Below are 19192 nucleotides of genomic sequence, written 5' to 3'. Positions count from 1 at the left end.
TCCTTCTACTGTTAAACAATAATGCCAAATTTCAATTAGTCCTATCTACTGGTTTTGCAGCGGCTATTCTCACAAGGGAAACAATCAGGTATGGAAGGCTAACAAGTTGAAAAATTGCAGAATAAAATTAAAGTGCTCATTCTTATCTGACTCGAATCTGCCAAAAATAACATATTTGAGTATAGCTTTTATCCTACGGGAATCCCGTGAGGTACTACGCGCATAGAATTTGACGCCTATTTCATTTAATTTTTATCAATTGGTAAAATTGCAATGTTTCGACCGCTGAACATCTTTCCTTTTATTACACCAGTCGAAGCACACTGGCCGCCCGCGAGTATATATTTGCGACTGAGTCATCGCGGTGTATAGCGAGAGTTGTCATGAAGAGACGTCATGAATGTGCTTCTACTTAAAAGGCCGGATCTCTTGAACCTTCTGGTTTCCTTTAATCGGCGCTTAAATGAAACTGACTGACCGTGAAATTAAAGATTTTAGATGAATTTATTAGATGACATTTTGTTAAAAGATAGAGTAAATTTCTCAATATTTCCCCACTCTTGTGTTTTTTACATGCATGACACTCGTATATGGCCGTGGTTTGAAAACAAGACGCGGCAGCGAGAAGAGAAAAGTAATCCATCATAATCACGCGTTGATATTGTACTAAGCTGCTGTAACGTATGTGCCGTAAATAAAGAGAACGTGCACTCCAAGAGGCAATACGTCACCGTAAAAGGGCATCTAATGCGTCGTAAAAGTGCAACAGTGGGCGAGCACACGCAAAATCTAGACCATCAAGCTAGCTCATTTGGCTTACATCATTAATTAGTCTGGCGCCGACCATGATTACTGTTGTTTTTCACCTTTTAAAATTTCAAAACATTGCTTAAACATTTATTTCAACTCTTTGTTAAGCTAGTAGTGTTGATATCACTTAAAAATGTTAATCTGCAATTAAACACAATTGTTATTGGCCAGATCAAGTTGTTGGCAACAGTTTCTTGGAAATTTGAAATTTGATATCCTGACAGAGACTACCAGCAACTTCATTAATTATTATCATTTTTCTACCAGATGGACATATGTTAAATTAGATGATCTTAATTCGAATTATTTTGATAAAATTTGCAGTAGTCAAAAACAGGTTACAATTGTCAATTGAGTAAAATCTAATTTATTGTTGTTCATTTATTGGACACCATCGTGTACGACTTAATTACAATTATAATTTAGTTTTTGTGGCATGACTAATTATTTAACTAAATCGGATTTTAAGTTTATTTTAAATTGTAATTTAAATCTAATTTAGTGATGCCACAAAAACTAAAATAAAATTTTCGTTTAGTTTAAAGAAGGAGAGAATTTTCAATTTCTTTTACATCTTTCCTTTTATTTCCATGGCCAAATTGTTACGAAACATTATCAAGATAAAAAAAATATGAGGTGCAAAAAGCATTGAGCCATTTGGCACTTGTCCACGCCTGAATAGTGGTTTTGCTAAAATTGTGTCCTTATTTGTCGCCAGCAAGTGCAGTTTTTGCGATTTTCGAGAGGCTTCTGCGAGAGCGCGTGGGCGTCAGAGGCTGTCCGTCCGCTGTGGGACGAGGAGGGCGGCCTTTGGGGTCGCTGCCGGCGTGACGTCTCCTGGCGCATGTGACGTCACCAGCGACGGCGGCCCTCCACAGGTGCCCACTCGCCGCGCAAAGCAGCACACTGTTCGCCGAGCTGCCGTCGCAGGCGCACACATCTCTCGCTCCCGCAACTACACTGACAGAGACGTAAGGTAGAACAAAACTTTTGTTTCACAATTCGAATTCTCTCAATCCCTTCATGCCGAGTGAGCAAAGAGTTATTTTATTTTTTCAATTGTTAAGCACGCAAAGAAAAATCAATTAAAAGAATTTATGCCTCGGAAAGCCATTTTTATTTAAATATGCAATAAAGCCAATCTAGATGATTAAATACATCACACATTGTTATTGCAATTAAGTTATATTCGTAAATATTTTTTCGATTGATTAAAAAACTTTTGATATACGTGCATTCCGATGATCGTGTATTCTATTCTTAGAGGGTGACCATGCGGTTTGGAGCCGCTTATAGCGATAAAGATATGGAAAATGAATGAGCAGCTCTTCATACTCGCTAAACGCAAGCATTCCATGAGATTTTCTGAAACGTACAACTTATATAATACTTCTCTGAGAGTCAGTGTAAAAATAATCTTGGGATAATTGGTCAAAACTTTAAACTTTCAACCTTGTAGCAAACGAGTTGTGATTATATTCATTTGAGGCGAAGACGGATCAGATCAATATTTAATTTTTTTCTTAGGGTCAAAATTTTATCATTTTAATTAATTCATCGGGATTTTTTATATTACTCTGGAGTTGAAGCGCAAGAAAAATGTGACGAGTCCGAGAGAAGCTGAAAAAGACGTGGGAATGACACCGCAGATTGCAGCTGCAGCAATCTACCTCTTTTCTAATTAAAACGAACCACTCGTGTTGTTCGCCGTGTTTTGAAATTTTAATGAGCCTACTCACTTGATTACACTCTCTCGCGACCAAATGCATTTTTCAAGAGAGGGACACTCGCACGTCCAATTGTGTATTGATTGCTTCTTGAAAAAAACAAAAGTGACCGCGGCAACTCTCTACTTTTTGTCCTCTTCCTCGTTTTGTCGTCAGTGTCTTGCAACTTTCCCTTCTCAAACCAAATCGTGTGGATGGACTTCTCGATTTTATGCTCCGTGCGCTCGAATCGATCATCTTTTTGCATCATCAGATGAGCGCCTTATAAGTGCTTGTTTTTGACAAGCGTGTCGAGACGCAGCGCCTCATTTGTGCGATCTAAAAGGCAGTAAGAGCGAGATAATGCGTGCCTGTAGTCGCCCGACTGACGCGCTGAGATCGCGGCCGTCGAAATAAGACGACGTGACTTAATGAGCTCTTGTATTTCTCTTTTTGCATCTGACCTCGCACCCAGTGGCGAAAGTGTGCGCAGGTGGTCAGCGAAATTTGGCAAAAAGTGCCTGCATTTTGGTGCGAGTAAATATTAAGTTAACTTTTAGCACCTCGTTCAGGGTTAACAAGCCGCTTCATAAGGAATTACTCAAGTACAGAATTTACCTTAAAAATCTTAAGAGAAATTTAAAAAAGAGCCGAAAGACTTATCTTTTTTACGTTTGCGTCACTTGAAAGGAAGTTGACACCTTAGAAGGTAAATAAATTTGATTTAATCCCAGATGTTTGTTTATCTGCAACTGGAAGGAGGAAGCTAGTTAGTTTCGATGCGAGTTTAATCGTTTTCTAGAGTCGTTCAAGCGTGGAAACTGGACCGCGCGCAGGAGAGCCTTGTCCGCGCCAAAAAGGGACATCTGGCAAGGCCATGGCAGTCAGGAGAGGAAAGGTCGCTGCCTGTGCGCCCTGGCAGTTCGACAGAGTGAAAGTCGTTCTCCTGTCTACAACAGGACAAAATTTTGCGTATTTGTTTGTCACTGCTGATTTTTTTAGAGCGAAAAAGACCTGATTAATAACTCTCTCGGTTAAGCGTGAGGTTGCTTTTAAATCCGTTAGCGCTACAAATTGAGTTTGATATTCAAGCTTCTTAAGATGGGGCCGCCTATTGTTTAATTTTGATGGAGAGCAAATTAAAAGGCGTCCATCAAGATTAGAATCGCGTTTCAAAAGGCTTTAAATTAATTGCGGTCATAAAACGAGTCAGAAACAATGTAGCATGATCAATCTGAGTGTGACCCACAGCAGCCTTCCAAATTTGGTCCAAGTCAGAGCTTAATTTATCTCCTAGGATTTGAATGCGTCACTCATTACGTTGTAGAACATGCATTTGAAAGATACGTTAATCTTGTACAAGTGTTTCAAATGTGAATATATATTTTTTATTCCGATGGACCATATCAATATTTAATCTCTCTCTTCTCTTTCTTGTTTCACGCGCAATATATTTTTCGCGGGCTAATTGAGTTCTTTAATTTTTCTAATGAACTAACAAGCCGTCGGCCTTTGGGATAGCAATTACAAGGTTTAAAAAAGTACAAATATGCGCAAATTACAACATTTCTGCTGGCGATGGACCTTGGCGAAGTCCTTTCTTCTAATGAAAGGGTCGCGCGTTTTGTTATTTGTGTTACAGAGTGTAAAGAAACAAGATGCGTTGCTGGGCGAGGCGTGCAGCGGCCTAGAGCAAAAAGCGATTCGCACCCAACATGGAAAACGATCTCTCGTCATTATTGTTAGCCTTTCTTGGAATAATTTGTTTTTCTTTTTGCTTCGACGCTGGTAATTGAAATACGCAGAAAACGTCGCCTGCAGTTTTCGGTTTACTTTGTCCGCAACGTCTTTCGCTGTTTCATCGTTTTCACGCACGCGAATGCCCAATAAATTAAAATAATGTTTGCGGCTAACAGAAATGGCGCAAAAAGTTGGCCTCGCGTTCCGCAATGAATGTTTTTAAAATGCCGGTCAACATGCAATTTTTTCGTTACGACTCGCGCACACTATAACCGCTTTTATGCATTGTCAGAGTAGTGATCAGCAAGAACTGACTTTAAAATTCCTTTTAAGGCGAGTTCTCAAAAGTTCGACATTTTAAACGTTTTTTTGTAATTGTTTCATTTTTTGCAGTGCCTCTGCAATAGTCATTCCCACCCTTCGCTAACTCGGGACACAATGTTGGGAGTGCTGCATTTGCTTATGTGAAGAAATGACTGTTTACTCCATACTTTCGCAATTTCCATTCTTGACGGATGTGTAGAAGGATGGTCAATGACCTCAACACTAAAATTTTCCGCTGCGTCAGAGAAAAATATGCTTTAAATAATGGCACGCAGACACGTTTTCCAACTTTTTTGAGTTCATTCAAATGTTGGCACGGAAAGATATCGAAACCATTTGCAATATACAGTAAATCAATTGTGTGTTTTGGGCGTTGAATTTAAAGGATATGCGTGCGTGCGATTCATGTGCGCACATTTCCCACGAGACTTTCCAAGAAAGAAAACTGAAGGATAAATTTAGACTGCTGCTCTGCTACTAGGTGCTATTTTCTGCCCAACCAAGTTTGGAGAGGGGGAAATCAGATATTTTATCAAACTCATATAAACTCACTGCTGACAGTATAGACCTTGCGGTGCAGGCGCGGAAAATCATTGACTCTCAGTGGCGGTTTGAGTATTCACAATAAAACTTTTATGTAATTTTTAAATATGTATCCAAAGTTCCTATAGTTAATTAATTTGTTTTAAAACTTAAATACAAACTAAAAATTGCCTACATTGCTGCCATGAGATATAATATACTTGTCCTACAATTTGTCTTGGTCTGAAAAAAAATGAAAATAGCACGATCGATCGTAAATATTTCTAATTTAGTTGTTTATTTGATCAATTTTTGCATCAATTTATTGAATTATAGATTTCTTGGTTTCATCTAAAAATAAATCATGAAATTCTAAAACTAGACCTGCACTTTCTGTAGGTTAAAAGCAATCGGCTTCTTTGGCAAAGAAAAGGGCAGTTTTTCTTTGAAAGCCAGCCAAGAACTTTAGGTCTGCGGGATCGATCTTGCTACTTTGCTTGATTTCAAGTTCACAGCCACGCACGAGATAGAGAAAAAGAAAAATTTATTCCGATTTTGCACACGAAAGTGCGGGAAATTTATTGGCATGGCACGAAATCGCTGCCGGGACCGCTCGACACGCAAAACAAACGACGTTCCGCCACTGCTGCGCTCGCATTCATGCCAATTCCGTGTGTGTGTATTATGGAATGGAAAAGCAGCTGACATTAGAGAGTGTGTTTTCCGCCGCATTCGAGCAAATACAGGGCGTCGATCGGCGCGCGCGGGGGCAGGCACCGCGTGTCCCCGCGCCGCTTCGACTTTTGCCTCTGTCGTCGCGTGATTTTGTCTTCTGTTTCATGCACACGAGGCCCACGACAGACGATTTGGATTCTAAACAATTAGTCCGCCGCTTTGGACGCTTCTTTGTCCCAAATTGGCGAGGACGCAGCGACGACTGGCGCTGCTTGACACAAAAGACCCTTTGCAACCGATTGAAACTCGCTGCGAAAGGGCGCGCTTGCCATTCTTTCCTGCTGAACGTGCGGAAATTTATTCATTTTTCATTGATTTTGCTAAAAAGGTTTGATTGCGGCGGATGTTTTGAATACGGACCTCGCTTTCAAAAGCTATTTCCAGCCTGTCATGCGATGGAAAGGAAGTTCCCACGAACTGGAAAAGCACATTCTCTTTCTCGCATTTTCCATTCATGCCCGACTTCTAATGGACCTGTTTAGTTTTATTTCACTACAACGTGTGTGGCAGAATTGGAACACGCAGATGTGTGACTTTTTAACTTCGAAAGCAGGATTTCATCATTTTTAACAGCCTAATTGCGCGCCGTAAAAACACTCTGCGCGTGAGATTTTAAATGTGCGCTGACAGCTTTGCCTGTCTCGCATGTTCCCGCCGAGCAATTTTCTCGTCCAGCGCGAAAATCTACACGCAGGATGAGTTATGTACCGACTCCTGCATTAATTAAAAGGATAATTAATTAGATATCAGATAGAGATCACTGGATAAATATAAATTGATTTTCAAGAGCCTGAGGGTTGAATCGTGTCGTTTTTAGCTTCCGCCTTGGGTGCCGTGGGCGCGTCGCGTTGACTTATTCTAGATCATTACAAATTAGCTAGATTTGTGGTCGTCGCGTGGGCAGAATTAAAGGTCTCGTCGCCACATAAGATAGAATGAAGTACTGAAAAGGCATTTTCCCATTTACTTTGCATTTTGGAGAAACCTGATCGAATTTATTGCACTACCTGAAATCTTTTTAGGCATAAAATAAGCATTTCCCTAAAACCACTCTAATAAATTATAAATTCCTGAAGGTTTTGCGTCCAAAATTAATTTAAGAATCTTCCTCAACTTTTGTCCTCACTTCACACAAATGAATACTTGGCATTTTTTTATTTTATGCATGCAAAAGTTTCAATACTTCCAATGTAAAAAAGCCTTTTTAAAACCATTCTTGCGAGAATAATCCACGGTGACTACGGTTAAAGAGCGTAATGATCGATGAGTAAAAATTCTTGCTTGATGCGCCGTAAAATACAAAGTTAGAGACTCACTTTAATTTATTATCCGTGTACATACATTGCTTATTATTCCACGGAGCGAAAAGCGGAGGTATTATGCCGAGTGCATGAGTTATTTTATTTTACAACAGTTGAGCAAAGTTTTACGACTCGCAACATTCGCAGTTCTTTCCTTCTCAAGCCTACATGATGCCGAGCCGACGTAATTATGATAAATCTGCGAAAATGAGCGGCTACGTGGGCGGACAAAATCGTTGCCTTATTTTTAATCCTGCCGTGAAGTGGACTGAACAGCACCTTTGCTGATGCCGCCGTAAATCAAGAGATTAAAAATCTGAAAGGACCCTGTAATTGGTCTCAAGACACGACGGGACCGAATCATCATAAATTAACTTGTTTATGAGCGCGTGCGTGATTTAATTTTGCTCCATTTGCATATTAAGCCGATAAATTTGTAATTTTATAGCAGACGACATGGAAAACTAGCACGAGACGGCCTGCTCTGCGTTTATAAGTGAAGATCCATTAAGAGATTTTTTGTTAAAATTCACAATGGAATCCTAGGTCCGTTCCGCTCTGACATGTTTTTTTTTTTTTTTTTGCTCAAATGTGTTCACTTTTGTGGTGTTTACATGGATCACCAGGACAAAGTCATGAAAGTCTACACGGTTCAAGCAAAAATAATTGCATGTAAAGAGCGGTACGCACCCAGGGTTCCCTTGCCAGTTGCGAACACAGAAGATAAAAAGCGCTCGAGTTCCAGTTTGCGGATTAAAGGCAATCGCATGACACAAAAGCATGTACAAATTCAACACCGCTCCTTGCGGTTTGCGCAAGTTGCTCAACTAGATCACTCTCTTTTTCCAAGATGTGTGCAATTTTTAGTTTCACAAAAAATCAGTACAAAACCCAAATGTAGATTTCTTTAGCTGCGGTTCGTGACCTTTTTCTGGTCAACAACCTTGAATTTCCACAGCGCCGAAATGGAATACACATTTGACGTGCAAATTTTTGTTTATGGCACCTGCGTTCCTTTCCTATTCAAAAGAATCCTTGAACGAAGAGCAATCATTGTACATGTTTATTTATAAGAGGATATCTCACAGTTGTAAACAGGCGCACGGTTCAGTGTTGAATATGGGTCAATGTGAACCTTGCACTTGCTTAGCTGCGGTGAATCACCCGCGAGGACGACTTCTTTTTCCCATTTCGCGCGGGATCTTCTGCTCACAGTCTGTCAGTTTGCCACACAATTACTAGGCGTAAAAGACAATAAAGTAACATGTTGTCACCAAGCTTTGACTTTGTGGCAAGAATACTTGGCGTTAAATGAATGTTATTAACCGGACATTTGTAATATCATTGATTGCTACTTTGCAATTAAAAAAAACACAGTTTTTAAAGATTACGAACTACGTTAATATTTAAATTAAGTTATGAATGAATAATTTATTAACCGCAATTATGCGTGCAACACTAAGCCTACAATCCTCCGTAACAAATTGAGATATGTGATTAGATTTGTAGTATGAACCAACGGTGTGGAACGAGAAGTACAAAAATAATTAACACGTTCAGTAATCGTATGTGTTCCTTTTGCTGCATATTGAAAATTTACATAATCGCAACGAAAACAATTCTAGATGAAAGAGACTGCTTGAAAATGATAGCCACGAATAGTGTCCTACAAAACCGTGAAAATTTATTCGTCTTTAAAATCAGCTTTCTTCCAGTTCTTTTCTGACAAAGCTGGAAACTTGCAATCATTTATTGAGATCTAATTTATATTGGTCACGCATTTTTCGCATGTTCCAGTGTTAAAGAAATGAAACTTAATGTCTTTAAATAATGTACAAAATATTATAGATCGACATTTATACAATTTTATGAAAGAAAATTAATTTTAATTGACGTCTGCGTACAGAATGATTAAAAATGTTCCCCGTCCTTGCATGACTTTGGGTTGTAATCAAAGCAACAAGGAAGCAAAAAATTATGTTTAAAGGCTGCATAATTTACGCCATAATTTAGATAATGGAGCCACGCTTCAAAGACCTTGGACACTCATAAAAATTATTTGCTATACTGCCAATATCAATCGGCTTTACACAGCACACTAGATCAAAGGGTTGATTGCTAATTATCCTGACCTAAATGAACTGAAAAGCAATTAGCACTGCTCTGTAATGAAATTGCATCTGTATTTAATCCCTGCTGCTGGTTTTCCCACGGCCCTGTCTCTCTTGCTGCCATTGAATTGAGAAGCGCAGACAGTTGATTCAATTTGGCGTCCGCTTTGCGTGCCTATAGAAATGCAAAAAAGCGAGGACACATTTTTTCTTTGTCAGTGGGCCACACGCGAATGAATCGATTTTTGGTTCCAGATGGGATTCACACAGAGACCGTGGACGCCGACCAAGCGGAGAGGACCCATCGCTGCTGAGCACAACAGTCCTGGACCGGCCTGCGTCGCCCTCAGGACCACTATCGGTAAGACAACCGGCTGCTTTGAAAATTTTCCATTAAATATAAATATTGATCATGCGCCATCATATGTCAGTTTGAACAGAAAAAAGGAGAAAGATTTAAAATTTAGTGAAATATTTCCTTGCTAACCTGAACAAACTACAAATTTTTTTTTTATTTTCAAATGTTGCCGTCTCCTCAGATCTTAAAAATTTATCCAAATTTTTGTGCAACAATTAAGAATGATAATTTTAAAAATATAGGCTCCAAATCCAATTGTGCGGACTGTGTCTGTGTGGTCCTTTATGGGGAAGTTATAACATTATTTGTTTTTGCGAAAATAGTTCATTCATAATTGGCCAGTTATAATTATGATTTTAGACCAATTTAATTGAATTGCTTCATTATGTTGGGTTCAATTTTTATCCGTGTTCTTTAAATTCCATAGAAAACTGAGTGAAAACAACGAGAATGATTAATAAGGTCCATGAGGTTTATTGTTTCGTCTGTGACATGTGGAATGAAGCCCTCATTTATTATATTTATTAATGAATTCCGCCATATTTGCCATTGTAACTTGACAATAATGACCAATGGGGTAATTAGGCCGAACACAATGAAAATTCATGCTCACTGGCTTTGTAATTGGGGTGTGTTCCCTTTTTGTTGCCCACTCGCTCTGCGATTGTTACTCAGCGAACTATTCGGAATATATAATTATGCAGGCGGCAGTCGACCAGGGCAGCTGCTTTTTGGGCAGACCTGATTTCCTCAGGGTGCGGCTCCTCTGCTCCTTTTTATACAGATTTATGCGCAAACAACAAATTCCCTGTGAAATTTGCGTAAATCTGTAATTCATCGCTGGAATAAAACGATCGTCTTCTCATTCAGCGATGAAAGATACGGCAAGAATAATGCCTGTCAGCGCAAATTTATTTTTTATGTCTTGCGGAATTTTAAAGGAACGGTTTGGATCAGTGCAATATTTTGAAACCAGCACAAGAAATAATCACAGTGATTAAAATAACTGCCTGATGTTGAGAGTGAAGTGCAAAGAAAGCGTTTCAGATAACGAGTGGCTGTAGGTGTTAATTAAATGAAATCAATTAGAAATGCCGGTTTCCAGAAAAAAGGAGACGTGCACGCGGTTGGACTGCCGGCGGTTTTTGTCGCCCACACGACGTCTTGCTCGCCTGACTCACTGCCGAGCCGATCGTAACGGCTGCTGAGCGCCAAATGTTCTTATAAGGCGCGGGGGCCGCGAGTGGGCCGGCTGCGGAGGCGGCCCCGCATGCACCATAATGTATACCTTTCCGACCGAGTACAAGGGCGACCGGCCGATAAATTTTCCTCCTCGAATCTGCTCACCATCGTCAGCAGCAGATGAAATTGTATGCCGTTGGAAAATGGTGAAAAAAGTACGATCAAAGACATATTTGGACTTGGTTTTCTGTCGCTCGAATACAAATGCACGCTGACCCAAATCGATCACACGCTGAAAATACATACACATCTTATTAATATTCATTACAGAAAATCTCGACAGATTTGCATATAACGCCTGCGGATCGGTTTCTAATTCATGACATGTGAGGAGCAATGAAATAGCGTGTTAATAATAAAACTCTTGTTTATTCTCTCAATTGGTCAAAATACATTCATGTTGTTTGAAAGGAACAATTATCAATCAAATTTATTATATTGGATAGCATGGTAAATATCTTACAGAGCGATAATTTAAAAAAACTTATTCTTGCCATTTGGGCACATAAAAAGACACATTTGTACATGAAATATTCATTTATCAATAACACCCGTCACTGCTCGTATTTGCTTTGGCGGCTAGAGACAGAGTCAAATTCTTCTTATCACAGTCTATTAGATTGCAGAAATTAACTGGTTTGTCACAGAACTAGTATTAAATCTGCAAAACCGATAATTTTTTTATATTACTTGGCACTGCGCAGCAATAATCATTCCAACAGTTTGTTTTTGTTAAATCACAATTGAAAAAATAATTACACTATATACTATTATTAATATCCGAGAAGAAGTTGAAGTTGTTTTACACAGCACTCTGACATTTAGATAAAAACAGAGAACGCCGGGCAAAAATTTAAATGTACACAAATTTAACATACAAAAATGTACACGGATATTGCTAAAATGGTGGTTGTTGCGAGCAATTAACATCTCATATGTGTGCTTGGCCCTTTAAATCACTGGTAGGATGGGTGTAACTGTGAAAAGTCAATGCTGGGGAGAGGAAAAATAATTACCTTCGTATATCACACGTTTTCGTTTATTGCTTTTTGCCGTTTCCCCTTCTCTCTCTCATACGCGTGCATAATTTAGACAAAAAAGAGCAGCTCTGTCATGAAGCCGGTTGTCCCACGCTTGCAAGAGACGAGGAAACGCGCGTGTGACGTGCACTTTTGAATGTGTGTGTTCGAAACCTGCTGTGTGTGTGGAGGGCACCGATGATAATGAGAAAGGTTGCAGCAGTCGACGCCCTATGTGCCTTCAAACGCCGCTTTTCATTACGACTCTCATTGTGCCCACAAAACGCCAACTTCCTGCGCCTGCATCATGCTCACCTGCCTTTTCAAATAGAATTGATGCAGCTTCATTCAATAACAGGCCTTGATGCATATGATTATCGTAAAGAATATCAGTGTCGCTTTGTTTCAACAATGAAGTCGATCATAATAAATAATAAGCGTTTGAAGAGTAATAAGATAATTAAAACTGATGATGTCATGCGATTATTTTAAAATAAAAAGTTTATTTTTATCTCTCACATCGTGGTAAAAGAAAATTAGATTAAAATCGTTTTTCATGGGTCCGCTCCTCTTTGCTTTTCCATTTATGCTACAAAATGCTCAATTAATTGGTCCCTGAATTCTACGATTTTGTGTACCATACAGGTTGGAATGCACCATTGATCTGGATCACAGTTTTTAGTTGAAAATTATAAAATTGAATTAAAATTAAACAAAATTCACGTTCTTATCAAGTTTTTTTATAATATATGTATTAATCATATTAGTAAAATAAAGTGTTGTCTTCCTGCCATGCAAAATGGGCACATACAGACTATACTTTGTTTTAAAATATACATTTTCTATATTTTGCTTTTTTGGTTTCAGGAAATGTTGCTCACGACTCAAAGAAAGGCAGAGCGCCCGCCTTCAGTTTCGGTGGCAGGTAAGACAAAACAACATTGGATTCCTCTGTTGAACAGACTCCCTGCACAAATTGTTCAATTTTTTCAGGCACAACAACAAAAACGACAGCCCCGGCCCTGGCCCAGGACAATACAATGTGACCGGCCTGAGTGCCAAAGGTTGGACAAATTTATCGACCTTGCCTTTTCGACTGTCACTTTATTCGTTTAAAAAAGCCAATGGCCTCTAAACGAGATCAGGGCATCACGTTTCGCCCACGCCAAAATCGGCTCAATCTTCTATCTCGCCACTCGCCAGCGCGTGGGAGCGAGGCGCGTTCGTGCTTTCTCTCTTCTCAAAGATTTATTCGTTTTATTAGTACTTTTATTCAAAATTTTATAGCCTGATCATACAAAATTAAGAACTCATTTTTAATGTTAAACAAAAATAATACTTGACATAGTAGAATTGTTTTTACTGTTGACTACACACACCGTTGCGGTATTCTCAGCAGGCAAGGACACGCCGCCCGCATCGACCCTGCACGGTCGCCCGAAAGACCCCAAGTCCGACTCGACACCCGCCCCTGGAGACTACAGCCCTGAGAAGAGCGACAAGGCGTTGCACGACATGGCGCCGAAATACACTTTCGGAATGAAGACGCAGAATGAAAAGCCCAGTTCCACTCCAGGTTAGAATTATTTTAAAATTGATTTTTGACTCGAACGCACCAGTCGTGCACTAAAAACAGTAACAAGCGTAGACTAAATTAGTCACAAAACACGTAAAATACTGCTTCTTAAACTGCCAGAAATCTTATATTTTGAGCATTGTTTGCAAAGACGCAAGCGGATCTTAAAGGTAAATGAGCCGTGCTTTATAAACACCTTTTGAATAGCCCCTGGCGCATACAGTCCTGAAAAGAGCGTGGATGCTCTTAAGGACTCGCCAAAGTACTCGTTCGGTCTGAAGCCCCATTCGGAAAAGCCCAAAGACACGCCTGCCCCTGGAACTTACAGTCCCGAAAAAGGCGTCGACACCCACGACTCGGCCCCCAAATACAGTTTTGGCCTCAAACATGCTCCTGAAAAGCCCAGTAACACACCAGGTTAGCTACGATATATCTTTTCCTCCTGTTTCCGGAATACCAATATTTTTGTGCACGTAGCGCCTGGCACATACAGCCCAGAGAAAAATCGGGACGCACTTACGGACACTCCGAGGTACTCGTTTGGCCTCAAAAATCAGGTTGAGAAGCCCAGCAACACCCCAGGTATTCCCCCCTATTTTTCCTCTTCATAATCTGGAAATCGTTGCTATAAATTCTCAAGTTTTGTTTGGTTGCTTAATGTTTTATTTTATTACTACTTACTACTTCACTAATTAATTAAAACCATGCTCAAATCCGGAAAATATAATTTATTCTGAACTAATTTTTTGCCTCTTCTTTCCAAAATGAGTGGAAATATTCACTTTTGAAATTTTCAGTTACCAAACCCAGCACGTGGTACCAATTTATTTTATTTTAAATTTATGTTGATTTCTTAGCCCCTGGCACATATTCTCCTGAGAAGAACGTTGACGCCCTGAAAGACACCCCAATGTATTCGTTTGGCCTGAAGCCGCAGCTAGAGAAACCTAGCAACACCCCTGGTGGGAGTTTTTACCTAAATTTTGTTTCATTTTTTTAGTATTTTTTAAATAGCCCCTGGAACCTATTGCCCTGAGAAAAGCATGGATGCCCTGAAAGACACTCCCAAATATACCTTTGGAGTCAAGCACCAGTTGGAAAAACCTAGCAACAACCCTGGTATAGTTTTAAATTTGCGTTTTTTTTCCTTTTTAAATTTTTATAACAGCCCCTGGATGCTACTCTCCTGAGAAAAATATGGATGCACTAAAAGATACTCCCAAGTATTCCTTTGGCCTCAAGCCCCATCCAGATAAACCCAGCAACACGCCTGGTATTCAAATCATATGATTTTTTTATTGTAAAATTAATTTTGTAAATATCACCCAAGCCCCTGGAGCTTACAGTCCTGAAAAGAACATGGACTCTCTCACAGATACTCCTAGATACACATTTGGTCTCAAGCCGCAGTTGGAGAAACCGAGCACAACCCCTGGTATCATTTTCTTCATTTTTTTAAACTTCCATCTGCGAACGTGATTTTGTTTAGCTCCCGGGACATATAGCCCTGAGAAAAATGTAGACGCACTCACGGACACTCCCAAATACTCGTTTGGTCTCAAGCCCAATCTCGACAAACCCAATAACATACCTGGTATGGAATCTAATTTGTTTTGGTATTTAAATCAAACTGACGCAAAATCATTTTCCCAGCCCCTTGCGCTTACAGCCCTGAGAAGAGCATTGACGCTATGGACAGCACTCCCAAGTACACCTTTGGATTAAAGCCCGATCTGAACAAACCCAACAATTATCCTGGTACACCGCCTAATCAAAAACACTTTTCTTTTGTATTTATGTTCCGTTTTTCCCCTTTGTTAAAAGCTCCTGGCACATATTCTCCTGAAAAGAACATTGATGCCCTTACAGACACGCCTAGATACACGTTTGGATTGAGGCCTGACCTGAATAAACCCAACAACATTCCTGGTACTCACAGTTGGAAACAAGCTTTTTATTTTAATTTTAATTTCGTTCTCTATTTTAAAAAGCCCCTGGCACTTATTCCCCCGAAAAGAACATGGACGCTCTCACAGACACGCCTAGATACACTTTCGGCTTGAAACCTGAGAACAAAATCAAGAGCGATACCCCTGGTAATTTAATTACGGCTTTTTGATTTATTTGTTCGTTAATTTTTCTTCTCACTTACCCCCCAAAAGCCCCTGGAACGTATAGCCCCGAGAAAGTGGACGAGGTTTACGACTCCACGCCGAAATACACGTTCGGTCTAAAAACGCAGGGGGCCAAGCCTAACAACAACCCGGCGCCAGGCGCCTACAGTCCTGAGAAGTCTGTTGATGCGCTCACCGACACTCCCAAGTACACCTTCGGCCTGAAGTCGAAACCAGAAAAGCCCAGCAACTATCCAGGTAAGGAACAGCACGGTTCCGTAGCACAATCGCACTCACAGAGAGTACAACTTTTCAAAAGCTCCGGGAGCTTACAGCCCTGAAAAGAGCGTAGATGCTCTGAAGGACACTCCTAAGTACACGTTTGGCCTGAAACCGAATCTGGAAAAGCCCAGCAACACACCAGGTCAGTATCATGCACGCAGAGTGAATGAACTCTTTGCACGAGAACGTTTGAAATTGTAGCACCCGGCACTTACGAACCCGAAAAGAGTGTGGATGCTCTCGACTCTACACCCAAGTATACGTTCGGTCTGAAAACGCAGGTGGATAAACCCAGTGACACCCCAGGTACCTTTAGATCTGTTGCCATTGGCCGGGTCTCACCTACTAATCAAATAACGGGGTTTGCAAAATCCACTTTTCTTGAAAACAGACTTTATAAATTGCTATATACTAATAATTGGTTTTATGTTCTAATTTTAAATTTAAACATTTTTAACTCACATTAAAATAGAAGCCATTTAGCAATGGTAAACTTGGAAGCTGAAGAGATAAATTATTTCAAAGAATAAAAAATTAATCTATCCTTCGTTCAAGTTCAAGTTATACAGATACTGAAAATTAAAAAAATCAAAGTAAGTACAAGGTAAAAATAATGCTAAGTCAAATACAAATTTTCGTTGGTTGCCGTTGCCTCTCTTTGTTCGCGCTCCTTCAGCCTAACATCGCACTCCTTCGCTCTCACTATTTCGCTAAATAAAGCAATTAGTGAGTTGGCTGATGAACTCCCCTGACAATAATTTAAGTCATATATTAAAATTCTAAATTTAAACAAATCTCCTTACAATTAGTGAAAGTTACAACACCGTATAGGACAATTGTTTCTCTAATTTAACATTGGCATATTAATTAGATATATTATATCCGATCTTTTAATGTAAGAAATTTATGTTTTTTAGGCTGACATATTAAAGTAAAAATTAATGTGCCAAAGATTTTTTGCCAAAGTATCAAATGATATCTGGATGAAATTATTGTTTTAAATCGTGTTTTTTGTCGTTCACAGCACCAAACGTCTACAACATGCCTCCGGTTTTGGGCACGTCGAAGGAAGGAAACGTTCGTCAGGCGCCATCGTTCACCATTTCCGGCCGCACGAAGGACCCGGTGGACGAGCGGGTCAAGGTTCCCGGCCCCGGCACCTACAATGAGGCCAACGTCGAGCAGTACAAGGCCAACAAGTCACCGTGCTACTCGATCTCTTCGCGCCACGCGGTCATCACCGACTCGACTCAGATCCCCGGACCCGGCGTCTACTCTCCGGAAAAGGTAGCTGCCACCCTGAAAATTAACACGTGCTCTCTCTAGGTCACTGTACTAACCAAGCAGGTCACGTTCGCCTCGTCGTCTGCCCCCGCCCACTCGTTTGGGATCAGACACTCGCCCTTCCTCGCGCAGGACATTCCTCACAGGCTGCTCTTGCCGACCGAGGGAATCCCCTTCTAACTCTCTTCTCGCTAGGCGTACTAACCAAAGGTTTCACTTTCTAAACCTTTTACTAACATTAACACGCATGTTTATTCTAAACCATTCTTGTGTTAAACCTGAAATTATAATCAAACGGGAAAATTGATAGATTAATAAAACTGCTTTCCTACATTGTGTTTTAAAATTTATAATCGTAGAAAGAGTTTGTTTCGTTGATGAAATGCTCACTGAAAATCGTGACAAAATAACACTGCATCTTTCAACTGCTTTTTATTAGAGTCATAAAATAAATCGACAGGCCTTGGAAAAATTCTTATTTTAGGAGCAATTTTAGTAAGATACACAAAAAAGGCACTATAAAATCGTAGACTCGCACCACTCTTGGCATGGATATTCAGATCTTGATTAAATTTGGCCGAGGTGTGATCTAGTGTAGACCAATGTTAAACCTAAAAATACTAGGTCTAATTATTATTATTAATTATATCATATAATTAACAATATTCAATACTTCTGCTATGAAAAATATCAATGAACTTGAGGTCTCAGCTGCGCAATATTGAAGTGGCAGCTGGTTCAACGGCTCAAGCGCAATTATTGTCTGGTGCCGGCTGAGATTCTTTGCCGGCATGTTATGGCTAAATAACTTTTAAAAATTAAGTTTCATTGGGCTTTACGACCCTCCAGCACTTTTTGCTTTTTCGACTTTGTGGTCGATGGCTGACGCAGCATTAGCTTTTTTCAGTTTGTTGTGTAGAATTTCACTGATTTGTGTTTCACATTTTTAATGATTGATTTATTGCATCAAAAGTTTAGATAATGAAACCAGTAAATTGAATACATATAATCCCCAAAGATTTTAAACTGGAATTTACGATTTCCCCCAGGCTTACCAGAACGTGGTGGACACGAAACCATCCATCTCGTTTGGCATCAAGCACTCTCCTTACACTGGCAACCTGAAGGGTCACGTGTACACAGTGGACAAATACAGCAACGGCCAGGTGAACGGCTCCAGCCAGTCGGCGAACAGCACGAGCAAGACGACCAGCAGCACCAAGACTGCCAACGGCTACCGCGAGACCATCACCACCACGACCACCACCAGCTTCGCTACCAAGGGCTCCTCTTCCCACGAGTCCTCCACTGGCATCTAATTCATACCTTTCCTTTCTAATTGACGACAGATAATACTTTTGCGCTGAACGTGAGATTTTTTGCGTTTCGTTGACGCCATATTTTTAAATGTATTGTGATTAAAATGTTTCTTGACAATAAGCAGAAAAACTTTGACTGTAGATAAATGAGCTGTCACAAAGCAGGGTTGACGCGAGATATTTTTATGGAAACGCTGTGAAAAGCTTGTTGTACACTATATTAAACTACACAGATATACATACTTATTTAGAGGAGAGAATCAAAATCTTGAAAGTTACTTGGATAAACCATAACGTTTTAAATGTAGTTACTAAAACTTCGTTTTTAGTCACAACTCTCATATATTGACTTGTTAAACTAAAAAATGTCTAACTTGAAGCACCCTGTTTAATCTGCACAACAACCAATTTAACTAGTTGTTAAACTGCCACTGAATATTTTGTGCTTGTAACAAATGCCTTAAAAGGGACTGCCTTGAATTGAAATAAAATCACTCGCAGCTTGCCTGACGTCATAAGCTCTAAATGGTCTGTTAAAATATTTTCATTTATTCTAGCTATGAAATACTAGGTTGTTGTTTCAATAAATTTTACACCAATTTATCAAAATCTGCGATTTTATTGCCTTTGTATCCTCACTCAAAATTAAGACTGCGTGTAAACTGCTTGGAAATTACTTTCAAGTCTCAGCCCAAAAGTGAGGGATATTAATTTTTCAGAAAAATTTCCCATGCTCGTCATTCCGCTGC

The 19192-nt window shown here is 39.8% G+C and overlaps 1 protein-coding gene across 6 annotated transcripts; it reads left to right on the top strand.

The window, feature by feature from the left end:
• Positions 1–1555: 1555 nt before the first annotated feature.
• On the top strand, positions 1556–19052 carry LOC135944522 (uncharacterized). 6 transcript variants are annotated; one of them, XM_065491531.1, is made up of 20 exons: positions 1565–1786; positions 9505–9610; positions 12736–12793; positions 12862–12932; positions 13265–13444; positions 13652–13861; positions 13922–14026; positions 14302–14406; positions 14459–14563; positions 14613–14717; positions 14775–14879; positions 14934–15038; positions 15098–15202; positions 15269–15373; positions 15436–15540; positions 15607–15816; positions 15878–15982; positions 16042–16146; positions 16865–17127; positions 18174–19052. In XM_065491531.1, exons 2-20 carry the CDS (start codon positions 9505–9507, stop codon positions 18441–18443), a joined length of 2523 nt encoding a protein of 840 aa, XP_065347603.1. In that variant the 5' UTR covers positions 1565–1786; the 3' UTR covers positions 18444–19052. The 6 variants fall into 6 exon arrangements, with proteins under 6 accessions (XP_065347602.1, XP_065347605.1, XP_065347604.1 ...); XM_065491530.1 differs by having other exon boundaries at positions 1556–1786; positions 15098–15373; XM_065491532.1 differs by lacking the exon at positions 16042–16146 and having other exon boundaries at positions 1562–1786.
• Positions 19053–19192: the final 140 nt, after the last annotated feature.

Source organism: Cloeon dipterum, chromosome 4, assembly GCF_949628265.1.
Source record: "Cloeon dipterum chromosome 4, ieCloDipt1.1, whole genome shotgun sequence".
NCBI lineage: Eukaryota > Metazoa > Arthropoda > Insecta > Ephemeroptera > Baetidae > Cloeon > Cloeon dipterum.
The sequence above is the reverse complement of the archived record's forward strand: the minus strand, read 5'-3'. Positions and strand labels throughout refer to the sequence as shown.